Source organism: Hippocampus guttulatus, chromosome 23 (assembly GCF_054856545.1).
Source record: "Hippocampus guttulatus isolate MCC_2025c chromosome 23, RoL_Hgut_1.0, whole genome shotgun sequence".
Classification (NCBI taxonomy): Eukaryota; Metazoa; Chordata; class Actinopteri; order Syngnathiformes; family Syngnathidae; genus Hippocampus; species Hippocampus guttulatus.
In genome coordinates, this window is record NC_141283.1 from 4962496 (window position 1) to 4980137 (window position 17642).

Consider the following 17642-nt stretch of genomic DNA (forward strand, 5'->3'; position numbering starts at 1 on the left):
TGTGTGTTAAGTAGGAGCTGTATTCGAATTATCCTGACATCGATGTCGAATTTCCACATATGCTCGCATTACGGGTGCGTGTGGAACGTATCCCCCCGGTTGACGTTATTGTCTTAGGTGTGGGTGTTGTGTCCTTCAGGGCTTGTCTGCAGCTGATCAGCGACTGCCCGCCAGCCGTTCAAGAGGAGCTCGACCTCATCGACGCCCTCAGCCTGCTGCATGACTTTGGCATCAACATCCTGCCGCTACAAGGTAAAAGCCATCTGCTTTATGGGGAACTTTGAAAATGGCTTCACCCAGCCCAGTGACAATCAAACGGCCAGACAAGTGGCTGCTGAGCTTTTCGTGCCATCGGCAGGTTGCAAGAGTGAGTTGTGTCCACACTCACGCAAACGCTGAAACGTACTAGAAACCGTTTGCCCTTCTGGTTGTGATACATGGTGGATTTAAGAACATGTCTTCGATACTGTCCTTCATCTGGACTTGTTGCAGAAGATTTAGCTGTAAAAATAAAATCATGCCGAGTGAGGAGTCTCTGCTGCACCAACGGAACACGACGGGTAATCCGCCATGTTCTCAGAAAAGTCGCGTCTTGGATTGAATGGAGTCAGAGCTCCATCTAGTGGACAAACCCAGCAAGCTGACTCTTAACACTGAACCGCATTTGCTGTTTCGTTTGAAAGTGTGACTGTATTAGCATTCAAAAACTCCGGACAATTGGGATTATTTGAAAGACGGCAACTGCGGCCGACTAGGAATATTTTAAAAAGGGCAAATATAGACCGATAAAATTGCTCATTTTTCTATTGGACTAACATTTATATTATTACATACCTGTCCCCATCCCTCACCTCGGAACCCTTTTCTCCTCCTCTCTTGTGCCCCCCTCTCAGCAAACCTCTTTTTAAAATTTTTTTTATTCCCACCCGAGTCGAGTTCCATTGCCAAATAGCAGGACAAAGGCGACACTGGGGGAGAAAGAAAAGCCAAAGAAAAGGTTGTATGTGTAAGGTTATTGTACGACTTTTTCCATCGCTCAGGGCCGTGCCATTGTGGCGCCTGTCTTCTGTTTAAAAAGAGGAACATACATACACACGTTTTTATTTTATTTTGTTCTCATCTGAAGCACACACGGAGGTGCTGAATGGAAGGATTTGATAATAGATGAGCTCTTTCAGCATCAGGTGATGTGTGTGGCACCTTCCACACAATTACGGAATTAATTTTTGTGCAAGGCCCAAAGCATTCTACCGTTGCTGCTGGCGACTTACAAGTGGAATAACCGCTTTTAAAAAAAACTTGTTTTTTTTTCTGTTGTTCCTTGCCTCCATGTTCAAGCTATAAATGTTAAAAAAGTAATAATAATTGTGTTAAAACTATTTAAGTTGAACCTACCTAACCTTTCAATTCATGGTGTTCCTTATCTCCACGTTAAAGCTAAATAAACATTTGAAAGATATTCAAATTCAAAATATTATAATGAGAACTAAATAGATGGGGTGAAAATATTCACATGAATGCTACATTTAGGAAATGTAAAATGTATCAAATTAAAGCATTGAAAACACTAAAATGAAACGAATGTTGATGTTATACCTAAACATTTTTTACTTTGATATTTTCATTGATGTTGGTATTCTCATTTCATTTTATTGTTGCCTTACATTTTTCTCACAATTTAAGTGTGTTGGTTATTTTTGAAAATATTTTCTATTAATTAAAAAAAAAAAAGGAAAATCTTTTTCATTTGTTCATTTTCAATGGTCATGATTTGTATTAGCACCGATTGCACTTTGGAAATGTTCCACCCGTTTGTGTTTTGGAAATGAGTGTGTGCCTTCCTGTCTGAGGTTTTGCCTTTGTGTCCCGCCGTGCAGTGCGTCTGCGCTCCGACCGGCTGACTCTGGTAAACGAGTGCGTCACCCACTGCGCCACAGCCTACAAACAGTCCACCACTCTGCTCAGTGTGGCGTCTCTTCTGCGAGTGGCAGGTACTTTGGCTTCATACTCCGCGCGCCCGCCGGCCCACCTCATCGTGCTTGGCTTAGCCAACATGCGTCATTCACATGATCATTAGTACAGTAACTTCACTGTTTCAAATTTGCCTTCACAGCACCAGATGGCTGGCCCTTAATGACAGAAGCAATTTTCTATCCTCTCATTGGTTGTTCAGGGCAATACTTGACACTATCTTCATCTTCGGTATCTGTTTTGTGGCTCCCTGTTGATTGACAACTGAAGGCAAACAAAGAAGGCATAATACCAAAAGTTTTTTGTTTTTTTTAAGTTCATGTTTGATTTAATGGAGACAAAATAATTAGATTTATTTAAACTCCCCTCCCTAACTCCCACTCCCCCCCCAAAAAATTAAATTCATATCCCAAAGACTGGCCTCAGGGCATTTTGTTGTCTTTGCATCCAATCATCGGGCGCCCTCTCACCACAGACAGCAAGAGATGAGAGGTAGAATAAACACGTTTTCAGATAAAATGTGACGTGGGCTGCATTTGAAGGATACACAGCTCTCGGACTGCGAATTTAATTTTTAATATTGATTTCTCATCGGCATGGCCACCACAGAAATGATGAGAAGGAAAAAAGGATCATGAAGCATTTGCCTGGCATTCAGGATTTTGGAATGGACATTCAGCTGATGGGTTTTTTTTTGTTTGTTTTTTTCCCCCTCACCTGAAGTTGTCCCTGAATGACATTGTGCAGACTTGCGTGGATACTTTGTAGTGATGCTCCAAAGAGCCTCCTTGCAGCCTTGTACTCATGAATGGGTTCCCCACATGATGCGGCAAAATTTCCATGATGTTTTAAACGGCGTCACTTGCCCTAAAAACTCATCTTACATTATTCTGCATGGTCTAGTGATGGACTACATGTTCCGACGTCATGGTCCTGTCACCACTGTAGAAACAGAATTCTATCATAAATAGCGGAACCCCATGGATAGCGACTAGTGATGTTCCACTAGGCTCTATGCCAAATCCACAGATTTTTACATTGTGTATGGTAGTCTACATGAAATGTAAACTACCATACACAACTACCATAAATGTAAAAAAAATTCGCTAGCATTAAAGTACATCATTAGCAGTGTTCCATGAAGCTCAATACTTTACATAAATGTGGAGTTGTCAACATTACTTATTTTTCCGGTCAGAAAGCTCGGTAAGAGAGATATATTTCAGCACATTCTGATTTAAAATACGTTTGAATTCCAGTTATCTCATTGCCAAAGGAACTAACCTGGTGGTAAAACAAGCACCACCTCAACATAGACAGTCAAATAAACATTTGTGACATTGTAACAGTAACACAAACACAGCTATTGTTTGACTGGAACTACTCCAGTGGTAATGCGGGTTGAATTGTTTCTTGAGTCATATTGTACTGAGCAGCCTATACAAAAACACACCTTACATCCTCTCTTACACCTTACATCATCCTTGTAAAAATATATACAGTATATATTTTTTAGTTGATCATGTTTTGTCATTGATAGAAGAAACAATGCTTGACACCAAAAGCAATCCCGCCAACACTGTGTCATGCAGCACTGATTCCCTCCTTTATGCCTTCTTTCTCCATATTTAATTTGTGCCCGGCAGAGATGAAGAGCCACCGCAGTAACCTCATTTATTGGGGCGGACGGCGATTAATATGCGAACTCGTCGCTCCGACCTTCGGCAGGAGGAATGAGATTTATTGAGACAGATGTTAGACGTGACGAGCAGGATTATGAGTTTGGCGTGTTCATCGAGATGAAGCCAAATAATTTTTTTACAAGCCGCATTTACGCGCCTGTGTGTGTGTGTGTGTGCGTGTGTGTGTGTGTGCGCGCGCGTGTGCATGCGTGCCAAGGGGATGATGAGGCCACCCGCAAAGGCCAAGTGTTGACCCTGCTCGCTGAACAAGCCCTCCAGTGTCTGGACTTCAAGGCTTCTTACATCCACTGTCAGGATCTCATGGCTGCAGGTACGTTATTATCGCAGCGCTAACTAAATTACTAGCTCAAGACACACACACACACACACACACACACACACACACACACACACACACACACATTGTTGCATGATGTTACGATTTGTTGATTTGCTAACAGCAACTCGAAAATGAGCAATTTCTAAAGTTTGCAGAGGTGTCAAATTCCTTGCTTGATTATTTGGGGAAACTTTGTTGAGCCTGTTAGTGGGTTGATGCTCTCAATGCCCAGGGCAGCTTCAAACAACATTTTTCTTGCCCTTATGCATTGATGCTTCTTGTATGTTTAAATAACATAAGCATCATCTGAAGACTTAGAATGACTGTGAGCTAAACGTCAACTGAAAATGACCAGTTCGAAGCTTGAAATTTGAAGTTGTTGTGTATAAACAGTTGAAGATGAGCGATCTGATCTTTTTATGCTTGTGTTATACTGTGTGGACGTCTTTTAGTGGCTTTCATGGTTGGCTGTACCGCTTGATAAGACCTCTTTTCATTGGTTGCTTGGCTATACATTTTTTTCAGCACATGCAAGAAGACACAGAGAAGAAAGGATGGTTAATAAAATCCTAAAGCGATGATGAGCTTTTCATATGTGACATGATGCTATATATCCTCTTTGGAAGCTTCATTTTTGGATGGATTGAGTCTGTTTTTGACCTTTCCATTGACATGTGCCAGCGTTTTAAACAATTACCCTGCTCGCATCCCGCCTCAGACGGTCCGATTCAAGGTCGACTGCTTTTCTGTGTGCGCCACCCAGAAGCGCGATTACTAGAACACAATATATTGACGTGCGTAATTGTTCCCTGTGTGCTTTACACAATTAGCCTGCTGGGATTTAATGTGATTATGTTTTGTCTGGTCTCGCTTGGGGAAAAAAAAAATAATCGCACTGAGTAAAATTGCTCCAAGGGAAATCGCTCCGAGGGATGCGGCAGACAGTGTGAGAAAGTTGGACATTTTTTCAGGTTACAGTCCGGCCTGGGATGTTTGCAGTCTGCTGGGCCAATGCGAAGGCTTCACCGACCTGGAAGCCAGACAACAGCTGCTGGCCTTTTCGCTCACACACTGTCCGCCCGACAACATCCACGCGCTCCTGGCCGCCTCCAGCGACCTGCAGACTCAGGTAGAACCCGCGCATGCACCCACAAGAATTTATTTGTAGTAAGCCAAGTGTTCAGAAAATTTGGAGTGGAATTCTTTGCCAGTCACAAGAAGGAGTCATGCAAACTGTGACAGTTTTTGAGGTGGAGTGAAATTAAATATGGGAGTTTCGGCCACTTTTACACTTGTTGCCAACAGTGCACAATCGGCTGTACCTTAAAAGTAGCCGGTCCAAAGTCCAGTAACAATCTAATCTTGTTACAGTGGACTCATGCGTCTTCCTGGGTCAGCATTTGTAGATTCATATTTGCAATTAATTTCTTATTTTCTTTGTGAAAGCCATGCTCATATGCAGTTTTTTTTTTCTCACCGGCTTCTTTTTTATTTATGTATTTATTTAATTATTTGTTTCACCCAGTCCCCCACTTATTTTGTATTTATTTTCATGAATTTTATTTATTTAGTTGATTATTTGTGCATTTTTGCTGGGGTTTGTAAATTACCGATGAAATCATTTCTGATGACAAGCTGTCGCAGTACCAAAACAAACGTGAAAATATGCTCAAAGAATAGTCTTCTCAGTATAAAACTAAAGGGATGCCCTCCATCTTGTGCTGCTCTTTGTGTGCTGCAGGTGTTGTACCAGGCAGTCAACTACCAAATGGAGCCCGAGATTGCAGAGGGTGTGAGAGAAGCCGATGAGAGCAACTCATCCAAGGTGTGTTTATTTGTATGGATTTGGTTCATACATTTGACCCCCAAAGTCTCTGATCGATTAGCTTGTCTGGCCTTCCGCTCCGAATGTCCTACATTTTGTGATTTCCTACGTTCTTCCTGAACCTTTACCGAGGTGTAAATCCGGTGTTAAGGGTTCTCGGTTGTTTCTTTTTTTCTCTCTCGCTGACTCTCTCACCTGGCCGTCAACCGGGCCAACTTTATGATGCCTTGAGTTGGCGTTTATTGTTTAATGACTTAACATGGCGTCGCCTTTTGGGGATGGATGGCTGCTCATTTGAAGCTATCTGCTGTCATTTTGTTGTCCCCTGCTCCTCACCTTTCAAGACGCTCGCGCCCTCCAAGCATCTCCCGAGGCCTCCGAGTGTGTTTAGTCTTCAAAACAAACATCTTGAGTGAGTGAGTGTTTTAAGTATTGATGACACATTCAGCAGCCAGGCCACTCGCCCTCCAAAATATGACTTTTGAAATCCTTCCCCGCTGGGGGTGGGAAACCAGGCACTATTAACTCTTTCACTGCCTTGGATTTTTATAGTCGTCAACTGCAATTCTGCCGTATACAGCCACCGACGTATATATTCGTCAAGTGTGCTTTTCAACAGAAAGATTGTCAGCATGAAAGAGAGTCTACCCTAACTTGTGTCTGGAATTCAAGTTTTTTCAACTGCTGTAATGGCCCACACATCCTAGTGGATGGCGGTGAAGATTCTGTGGTGAATCTCATCTAGCTAGCTAGCTATGTCTTTGTCTCTCTCTCTCTCTCGCTCTCTCCCCCTCTCTGTGTCGTAACTCTCTCACACTATCTGTCTCTCTCACTCTCTCTCTCAACCTAACCTACCTCCCGAGCTATACATCTCTCTCTCCATCCTCCCGCTATATTTGTCTGCTTTCAGGCGGCGGGTCCCCATGCGGTGACGGCAGGGGAGCTGCTCCACATGACGACCGCCAAGACCATGGAGGTGCTGGCCACGACAGGTCTGACCACCAAGGCCGTGCTGAACGCAGTGAGCGATCACCGCTGGTGGAAGCAGTCGCTCAACTACCTGCGCCCGCTGCACGTATGTACTGTTACTTAAATGTGTTTTTTTACGCCTTCAATGAAAAAGGCAGGACACAACGCCGGCGCCTGTCGTCTACATGGAAGTCTGTGCTCAAGCAGACCCCTCGACTAGACATAAAACCTTTAAGTAGCAATGCCAGGTAATAGATCAAAATAAATCTTACCTTCATGGCTGGCCAGTTCCTTCTGCACTGAAGTATTACAGCTTTACTTTTTTTTTTTTTAACGGAACTGGTTTACTCAAATAAGTCTTTATTCTCTTAAAAAAAAAAAAACAAAAAAAAAAACATCTATACTTTCAATCTTGAGGTGACATAACTTGACCCGGCTCCTGCAGAGTCAGGAAGAGGCAGAGTTTTACAACACTTTTCAGATAGTTGAATGTTCAACAGAATTTTGTTCTCAAACTTTCAATTGGCTAATAATGGCCCAAAATAAGGATGACCTTTATGGTATCGATTTTGTGAAAAACAATTAAATTGACCATATTCGGACAGCCTAGATTTCTGCTTAACAGTGACGATATTCACGAATGCATAGAATATAATCTATGATGATGATTACGGTGCATCTGTACAGCTTCCGTCATGTATGTACTCTTGAGTTCTTCTTGACTTGCATCTCGGCCCTTGAAAATACGTGACGCGTTGAATAAAGTTGATTTTCAATTTTGTTTTCTCAGGGTCAAGATGAGGCCAGCGAGGAGCGCTCGAGTGAGAATTCCAAACTGGAACGTCAAGGATGTTGCTCTTTCTATCAAGAGCTCATTGACCTTCCCTATGTCGACCCGGTGAGTGGATGCACTTGATGCGACCTGCGTTTTGCTTCTAATTTCAACGGAACGCATTGTGGAAAAGTCACCAACCATAGACAGTCCCTTCTTGTGTCAGTTCTGGAGGACTTTTTACAAAAATCTTAATTTAAAAGGCTGATGGACACTCGTGATCCAAAGTTAGCTTTAGCCTTAGAATTTAGCCTCTCTGAAGTATTCGCTGTAAATACCCCAAATAAAGACATTTATGTTTTGATTCCAATTTGGACTACCAAATTTAGCCTCTTCAAATGTAAATGTCTTTTTAGAACAAATAATCATGAGATAGAAATTCAATTAACAGTAGCTAGCCAAAGCTCGCTCCAGCCCACCTTTGTCAAACTCAAGGCCCGGGGGCCAGATCTGGCCCGCCACATCATTTTCTGTGGCCCACGAAAGCAAATCAGAGATGGCAACTTTCATGATGCTTGCTAAAATCTCGATCAAAATTTCAAATTCTCATTTGTAATAAATACGAGTCACACTGTAAGCATTTTCTTGTTGCCAAACCTCTCATGACAGTAACTTAAACAATAGGTGAATAAACCATTATTCTTGACTTCTTAAATGGTTTCACTCATAACGGCCCTCCAAGGAAAACGGTACCGGTAACTAAAATGTGGCCCGCAACAAAAATGAGTTTGACACCCCTGCTCTAACCTTAGCATGAACCATAGGCCTAAAGTTACCCCTGGCTTCTCTAAATTCTCAAATAAAGACATTCACATTTTAATTTCAACTTAAGGAACTTATTTGACTACTCTTGTAAACATTTATTTGGATTTTGTACAACTATCATCAGATAAAAATGCGGATAATGCTCATCGGGTCCAAACATATATGATAATTATCGGTGTAAAAGAAGCTACGTTCTATTTTTTTTTGTGTGTGTTAAACGACCACTGAACATAAACATACACTGTCATAAACAATTAGATCATGCCTGCCGAGGTACACTGCAGTTGTCTACGACCATGTCTTTCCGTTCTTTTTTTGCATTCTGGTTGCGCTTATTATTACCCCTCCTCGCCTCGAGCAACATTCTTAAATTACAGCAAATATGCCTGAGTGGGTTCTTGACTTGAGGCGTTTAATTAGATTTTCTTCCTCCTCCAGATGACTTCAAACAGCTCAAAATAAAAAAATTAAAAAAAACGAGGCGGGGAATAAATTAATATTGATTTCGCTAAGTCATTTTAATGCCAAAAGCAATTTGGGAGTTGTCGGCATTAGAGGAGGAAGAGGCGCAACGGCGTATTATCCAAAACGACTTGACATGTGGGGAAAAAAAAACAAAAGCAAAGGCGCTGCCATGTATAGTACACAGCCATAACTGTCAACAGAAGAAGTTGGAGAAATAGAAACATTTAAGTAAAATAGTGGAATGACCTTTGATGCTGGGGAAAAAGGAATCACCCTGAGCATTTTTTTTTTCATTTTTATTTTTCAACCGAGAAACACAAAACCTTGTGGATTTGCTCAAAATAGTTGACCTGAGGTGAAACCGACAAAGCCAATAGATCTCCACTCCTGTCACTTTAATCACCATCTGCAGGAAGCCGTTTGAGCATTTTTTCCATATCCGTGATATCCAGCTTAAGGCCCATCAATATTTAGTGTGTACTTGTGGACCAATAGTGACACTTGAGCTGCAGCTCAAGTATTTGGACTACATTTTCAAAACTGGTTTCCATTTCCGAACGTTTTTGGATTGAATTTGGAATCTGTCCGGCGGCCCGGTAGTCCAGTGGTTAGCACATCGACTTCACAGTGCATAGGTACCGGGTTCAATTCCAGCTCCGGCCTCCCTGTGTGGAGTTTGCATGTTCTCCCCGGGCCTGCGTGGGTTTTCTCCGGGTGCTCCGGTTTCCTCCCACGTTCCAAAAACATGCATGGCAGGCTGATTGAACACACTAAATTGTCCCTAGGTGTGAGTGTGGGCGCGCATGGTTGTTCGTCTCTGTGTGCTCTGCGATTGGCTGGCACCCGGTTCAGGGTGTCCCCCGCCTACTGCCCGAAGACGGCTGGGATAGGCTCCAGCACCCCCCGCAACCCTAGTGAGGATTCAGCGGTTCGGAAAATGGATGGATGGAATCTGTCCCAATACTTTTGTACAAACTATCAGAAGATTATTTTTTGTAGGAATACTCTTGCTGTTGTTGACCAGTCTTTCATCTTGGGTGTTTTTCTTAGAGTCAAGACGTGTATTCGTCCTACAAGGATGTACCCCCCGAGAACTTTGCCGAGGTGTTGCTCAGGACCGGCAAACTGGCCGAGGCCAAAACAGAAGGGACCACTTTGTTTCCTGCAACAGAAGGTAAATATTAACAAATTCCCCCACGATCCCAAAACAATGCAAAAGTCGATTTTGCATCAACTGTCTGCTTGAATTCACGGCGGAATGGTGACGCGCCATCAAAGTAGTCCCGGTTGGCTGCACGAATGGCTTTCGTCCAAAACACAGTCGAAGAGATGGCCTTCAAGACAATAAACACACTCATCCATATTCTCCAACAGATGATAAGATGGAGGTGCCATATTTGGAGAGTGACCCCCCTCCGCCCCCCCCCCCCCCCACACACACACACACTCGTGACCACATTTGCACACACAGTGCATGTGTGTTGACGAGGCTTTTTCACAGCCGCCTGCGCTGATGAAATCTTAATACATCAGCCGTTCGCTCACCATGTGTACAATTTGGCTCTGACCTTGTTGTGCGAGTGAAAAAGTGTGCGCGCCTGTGTGTGATCTGACTGTGCGTCCGCCGTGCTGCCTTTAACATTCACATTTCGCAATGTTGCATTTCATCCGTTCATTTTTTTTTCCCCACCGTGGAAATGTGGCAAGGCCTGTCCTTCGATCAAAATGCGACTGCTCATTTCAATTTGACACGTGAGCGGCAATTTTGGGCGGGTTAATCAAATATTACACTTGACACTACTTTCGTACTCGTCAAATTAATCGGGCAGAGAAAATATGTCACTGTCAACCATGCCTTTGTGCAGTCGTTTGTTGACTGCATGATTGCATGTTTTTGTCCTGTACGTGTGAAATTAAGATCACCTTTGATTCGCTCACCAATTTGCTTGATGTAACTGCAAAGGTACGTGTACCTCGGTGACTTTTGAACACGGTCCGCCTGTGTTGAGTTTTTTTTTTTTTTCTTCCTAAGCTGAAATAGCGTAGTCTTTCAAGTCAGGGTTATCTATCGCATTGGGTGTGTGTTGATCCCTCTGGTAATTCCTGTCCCGATGGTATCGCTCGCTTGAGAGAGGCGTGTAATCAGCTCATTGGGAGGTGTAGCTCATTGGAAGCCGCGGGCTCGGCGCACCGAAGCAGATGACGACGAGGAGGAGGAAGGAGAAAAGAAGACTCGTCGTTTTGTCACAGTGGCATATCGCTCCGCCCGTTGGCTGGATGCTAACCTCTGTGCTCCCCCCCCCGCCCCCCAACCCCCCAAATCCCTTTTATTCTCTTCTGGCTTCTGTTCCATTGACCCGTTTTGTTGCTGTCAGACCGAAACCTCGTATGTCCAATTTTTTTTTTCTCCACAGATTGATATTATTGATCTGTTCCCACGTCATCTGTTTTTACATGAATATTAAACAACAGTGTTGGAAATAACAATTCTCTATAAAAGTCCCGCCTTCTGCCTCCTCCGCCTTGAACAGGGAATTCAACCTCTCTTCCTAATTAAAACGAATAGTTTTCCACATTTTATTCCCCCGTCACTTTATTTTATTTTGTCACCTCCCGTCTGACGAACAACGCCGCTTAGGTTAATGATTCATTTCACTTGCCGCCCACACAACTATCGACAGTCATTGCAATTATACATCCAAACGGTATGCGCATTCTGAAATTCATCAAGAGTGGCCCAATCATTTTGCATATGCTGCAAATGACTTTTTTTTTTTTTTGCCCCCCCCCAATGCAATGCACAAAGGCGTTTCAAACTAATTCCACACCGTGATGGAATTGCTTAAGGACACTTCTCACGCTCTTTTTTTTTTTTTTTTTCATTGTGTCATTCCAAAGTGGAACTGCATTCTTGTGCATTCATTCATTCATGATAGCACATGATGACTACGTGAATTTCCATTGTATGCTCACCTCCCCCCCAAAAATTTGCATGATCACTCTTAATGAAATTTTGTTGCTGTCGTTTTGCTTTAATAGTGACCTCATAATGCACATTGACAGAGTGAGCTGGTATAATCACACACCAATATGACTTACGCCCTCTTCTGCAACATGCCACAGAACCGCTGCAGTGGATTCACAACGTTTTAATCATTCGCTTTCCACAGATGGGCATTGGCTAATTTGGCATTCGGGCGAAACTTTAAAAGTGCACTTTAGATGAAAGTTAGGTGGAGTGCTCTTACTAGGAATGGCCGTGTCCTTTTTAATCTTTGAATAAGTGAGTCCTCTTCCATGCCAGAAGCATACAAAAGCATGAAAAAGATAGACGAAGAGTAGCCAAAGTCAAGGGGGAGATTTTTAATGATGCTGCCCAACTTGTTTCCCTTACTCACTCACTGTCATTTGTATTCAGACAACACAGCAAAAGACTCCCGTTGGTTGTTAATCCAACTCTTCATCCTTGTCCGCAGTGTTGCTGCAGCTGGCCAACGACGCTTTTCCCAGGGACACCACGCTGGCGCTGTCCTACTTGCTGGCGCTGCCCCAGGTAGGTGGACGCCAAGTGCGGCACCGACAGCTCAATTCCAGTAGAAGCGCCGGGCGCAATTTCTTACAGCTTCTGTCCGGATTGATGAAACCCTATTCATTTTTTTCCTTTTTTGTAAGCTCTCTGGTGGTGGGGAAAAAAAAGCACAGCTATGAGAAATTCCCTCACATTGGTCATCTGTCAGCCGCCGCTTGTCGTGAGACCCTTGATAGCATCATGACATGATGGACCGAGCGTCTTTCGCCACTGATCGTGGATTTCGCTTGAAAGATCAATAGAGTTGTGTTCAATCTTAAACCCGCGTAAGGCGAGACGGGGAAAAAAATCACAAAATGAGTTTCTAGCTTTTTCCGTTATTTAGTAATCAGCAGTAACACATTGGTTGTGTTTACCAAAAATGTCTGACCAAAAAGCAGGGAAAACATTTTTTGTGTGTGAATGCCAAGCACAACGTTGGCTTTGACCCAAGATATATTTTGCGTTTCTGACACCCCAAACGACAAAACAACAAAAACAAGTCTGAGAAAGGCCTTCTGATGCCAAAAAGAATAATTTTGAGGGGGCTATGTTCCAGATCCATCCCCACTAGGTGAAAATCTGCAATGCAGAGAGGCGATATAGTTTGTTTCTTCATAGTTTCGACGCATTCCAACTTACAAACCCCCCCCCCCCCCCAACACATTTTAAAGTAATCCTTAGCGACTATTCTCATTCTTTTGCTGTCAACAACTGGGAGACAATCATATCACACCAAGGAAACAAAAACAAGACAGGCGTCTGGTTTCTACAGTTATCCAAAAAGCGGCACAGTATGCGTGCGTCAAGTTGCTTTTTTGTCTCACAAGAAACAATTAAAGACTGTCAAGGATTGAATGACTCTCTGTGTCTTATGTGTCGTGTTGTATTATTTTGTTATGTTATTACGACTTCAAGATGGCGCCGCGAGAGCGGCTGCCTTTACAGCAGCTCTTCCACGTTTTGTTCTTCTACTTTCTTCCTTTCATAACTTTGATGCTGTAAATTGGGAATTTCTCCATTGTGAGACAAATAAAGGTTTTCTTATTCTTATTATTCTTAAAATTCCAAGCTTTTCACCCGAGCCCCTTCCTCAAAGGAAAGTCAAAACAACTGCTACGTAACACACATGGGGCAGCAACACATACAAACACAACAGCCGACAATACTCACAGGCATTTTTAATTCTCTCTGTGACGTATGTTGTGGCCAAACGTGGTACTGCACTTAACATGCAACTGTAAATTTCAGGGGGGTTTTTTGTAACCTGTAAAAACATCTTTCAAATATCTAACTTGTCATCTGCTGTTTTCTCTGCAGGTCCTGGATGCCAACCGGTGCTTTGAGCAGCAGTGCCACTCGGCCTTGTCCCTCCAGCTGGCCGCTTACTATTATTCGCTACACATCTACAGCCGCCTGCAACCTTGCTTCAAGGACAAGAAGCACACGCTCTACCAGGTCTGGTAACTCGTCGTAGGCTTGATGATGTCACCACGTATTTCAACGAGTGAAGGAAATAACAGCAGAAGGAAAGAAAAGGGGGAACTAATGTAGCTATTTCGCTAGGTAGCTAGATAGTATGTACGATATCCATTTTTCTATTTCTGTTTGTGTTTGTGTGTGTCCCAATCTGCAATAAGTGCACGTTAACTCTCTCGTTGAATTGTTTCGTCTCTATCGCATAATTTCATAGCCGCCCCAATCAGACCCGCAACACTCGAGGCGCAGAAGTCATTTAGTTGCAAATAGTGGCGGAATTCTCCGAGGGGCCGACTCAAGGTGTTTGATTTGTTTTTTTTGGTTTTTCAGCCTTTAAAAATCAACAGCATGTTTTCACGCTACACTAGACATGGGGAGATATTGAACCTGAGGCAGAGAGAGAGAGAAAGAGTGAGCAGAATTCAGCCGAGCTGATTTTATAAGTTGATGCAAGCTGGTGACAAAATATTTGGACCACTTCTCAGTGCGGAATGTTGCTCCCTTGAGAACGCCGCTACACAATCACGCCATTTAAATGATCCAAATTAGCAAAATAAAAAAGTATGTGAAATCATTTGGTTTATAAGTTAAAAATGAAAGTACATTTAAATGAAATGAAAATTAATTGAAAAGAAAATAATATTCATGCAAAATGTTGAAAAACATCACATTGATGTAACAATCCGTATTTTTCTTTTCTTATTATTTCTAACATTGTTAATGTTGTTATTGCTACATGAAATATAAAATAGGTGTATTATTCACTTATTTTTCTAATCAATACATTTTGTAGAATTCCTTCAAATTGTATTGTTGCACTTCATTGTGTTGAGAGCTGTTCAGAATATTTAGAAATTTCCCCCTCACATTTAAGACAACTAAAAAATTAGAAACCGTTCTGTGTGATGCATCTGAAATAATCCACTATTATGCAAAACATACAGTATATAAAACATTGATATAAATGTGAATAAAATATGACAGTCATGCTTTCAAAATGAATTTCACCTAACAAGTGAGCCTAATTAGCTTTGTCAAGGACCAACTTTTCACTTGTGTTGGTTCTCAGTAGATTGAGTCGGTGTACCTAATGAAGTGTCCAGTAGTTCCACTGTAGAAAACGTCCACCGGCATTTGAAAGTTACCGCATCATCCCGCCTTCATTTTCTTGTCACCCGTCAATTTTCATCTTGTTCCGCCCGCCGACTTATTTATTAATTAATCAATTTATTCGTTTTCTGTCACTTACACCAAGATTTTGTCACGTGCTTTTGACTTGCAAAGCCTTCTAGCGCTCCCTTAACATCCGATCGTCGCGCACACACACAAGAGCGGCTGCCTTTCCAATGGCAGCCCTAAAGCAGAATAAGCCCACGTGTCTTGATCTCTCACTTTTCAAAATGGCCACTGATGTGACGATTCTACCACCTGTGGCACAACGTGACGTGGCTTTCGCGACGCCTAACCTGACCTGATCAATTGCGCCGCAAAAAGAGAACTTTCCCCACCTGGGCATTTTATCTTTCTGCCTGCTGACTATTGATCAGGAGGACTAATGGAATGCGTCTGCGGGAATGGCGACACGCAAATAAATCACCTGGATCGGCTGACTTGAACCCTTGAGGTTGTTTATGTCCGCCTCACTTCACCTTCTATTCATTTAGCAGTGTTAAATGTAAATATAAATCTCACCAAACTTCTCAAAGGTGAGGATTAATGGCCGATTCCTTGTTTTCTAACTTTAGCTCATATATATATGTATATGTGTGTGTATATGTGTGTGTATAGTGGATATAAAAAGTCTGCACACCCCTGTTCAAAGGCCAGGCTGTGATCAAGATAAATTGTTTCACAAAGGTTTCCACCATTATCATGACCTCTCACCCGATTCAACCGAGACTCAAACCCAGAACCTTGTGTGAAGCAGATTTGTGAACCGCTATCCACTGTGCTAACCCTCATGCTATTAGATATAAAACCAATTTTCTCTATTGAGTAGAAAGTTTACCGCAGTCGTTCAAGATTCCATCCTGGGTAAAGATGAACACATTAGCCCAAAAGCTAGCGGATCGATTGAGACGAGCCCTTTGTTTACATTTGGCGTTGACTGGCGACTGCTGCACCACTGGGCTGAATCTCCATTGTTGGAGCTGCTGCCTTGTTAAGTCGCCATTATGGAAACTCACTACAAGCCCGACAACTGCCAAGGTTTTACAAAATTGCGTCTCCCTGAACGAGGATTTCAAGTGGGCCAGTTTTACACTGTGGTGCAATTTCAATCTGTCTCCCTGTTCAATTCATTTGATCACTTGGCGGTTACAGTATTTTTTTACATTTATTTCTTTGGTTTGGGGGTCGGGGTGAAGGGATTCTCAAAAGTCGCCGCTTGCTCCCTATTTATGCTTAGCCACTGTTTACACTATTAGCGCTAATGAGTGCACTGACTGCTATCTATGACATAACTACAACTCATTAAAGTCATTACTCGCTCACTTGTTCCCCGGAGAGTGCAACCGTGCCGTCCTTCTTTTACAAAAGAGACGCGCATGTGCTTGCCACTGGATTTAAACTCGTTGGACGCCGGAGGATATCGTATGTTGGAATACTAGTCGGCAGTCGTATGTTTGTGTTTGCCAGGCGACTCACTCTTTGCTTTAATGGGACGGCAGCTGTTGGGTTAGCCGGAAAAGCCAAGGGGCTCTGCGCACCTGGTGCCATGGCCAGAATTGTATCTGGATAGAGAATTAATCCACAAAGTAAAAAACATGTTGCGCTGAAACATGGCCTACCAGTCCTGTCCTAACTTTTGATTGGCAAATCTGCCTGGGAGCAAAGCAGCTAAGGACTTAAGGTCACGAGACACACACACACACACGCACACACACACACACAGTATAATTATCTTTTGCAAATACCATGAAGCAGTGGCCCATCTCATCCAACCGGCCCATGAGCTTCCATCTCAACATTGACTAGTGTGAATTAGAACTGAGGAGCTGACATGATGTTCCCGCAGTCCAATTTCCCGCCGCAGGCCTGAATCACATCGGCCGTTAAGGCGGCTTGCTACATCTGGGCTGTATTTTTCCAAGCGCGCAGGAGAGCAAGGCGCCCCTATTGAATTGCCTTCAGCTGCCACACTTTGTGTTCCTGGCAGTGAAATTAAAGAAGCAAGGCTTACATGCATTCGTACGGCCGCTGTCCCGGCTTTCCCGGAGGCCATTTTGGAGGCAAAAGAAGAATGAAAATAGCCTCATTAGTTTTTCAGTGAAAGGCAGCGGAAAAACGGGCAACTTGTCGGGTGCAATGCCTGCACCGTAACGATAAGCCAAAGGGGCACTTGGTCCACAAATCGGTTACGCACACATTCCCCACTGCCACTATGCACCTAATTTTCTTTTGTCTTTAAATGACAGCGTGACAAAAGTATTCTTTTATGCTCTGTGGCCACAAAAAAAAAAAGAAGAAACTCAAATAGCACTAAATGCTGTGTTAAGAAAATAAAGAAAATAGTCTCTTCACTTTACAAAGGAAATACATTCCTATGGAAGCAGCATAACCAGGACTAACCTAATTTCAAGTAGTACTGAAGTCATAATTATAGTAAACAGTTGAATTAAAACACTTCTCGGACATAACTATTTAACAGTTATATGAAAAATGGTAAGTTATGATGCCAACTGAGCTTGCCTTGTTGTGCTGCATGACCAAACTAAGTACTTCCTGTATTTGTTATATCTAGCTCT

General features: G+C 42.8%; 1 protein-coding gene across 1 annotated transcript in view; it reads left to right on the top strand.

The window, feature by feature from the left end:
- Positions 1–17642, top strand: part of LOC147185845 (NBAS subunit of NRZ tethering complex-like) — an 86298-nt gene that overhangs the window by 37091 nt on the left and 31565 nt on the right. The window contains exons 32-41 of the mRNA XM_086104472.1: positions 140–252; positions 1878–1991; positions 3871–3984; positions 4965–5122; positions 5735–5818; positions 6729–6893; positions 7578–7685; positions 9900–10023; positions 12326–12402; positions 13738–13875. Of these exons, the coding sequence (XP_085960598.1) occupies positions 140–252; positions 1878–1991; positions 3871–3984; positions 4965–5122; positions 5735–5818; positions 6729–6893; positions 7578–7685; positions 9900–10023; positions 12326–12402; positions 13738–13875 (1195 nt within the window). The remainder of the gene's footprint in view (positions 1–139; positions 253–1877; positions 1992–3870; positions 3985–4964; positions 5123–5734; positions 5819–6728; positions 6894–7577; positions 7686–9899; positions 10024–12325; positions 12403–13737; positions 13876–17642) is intronic.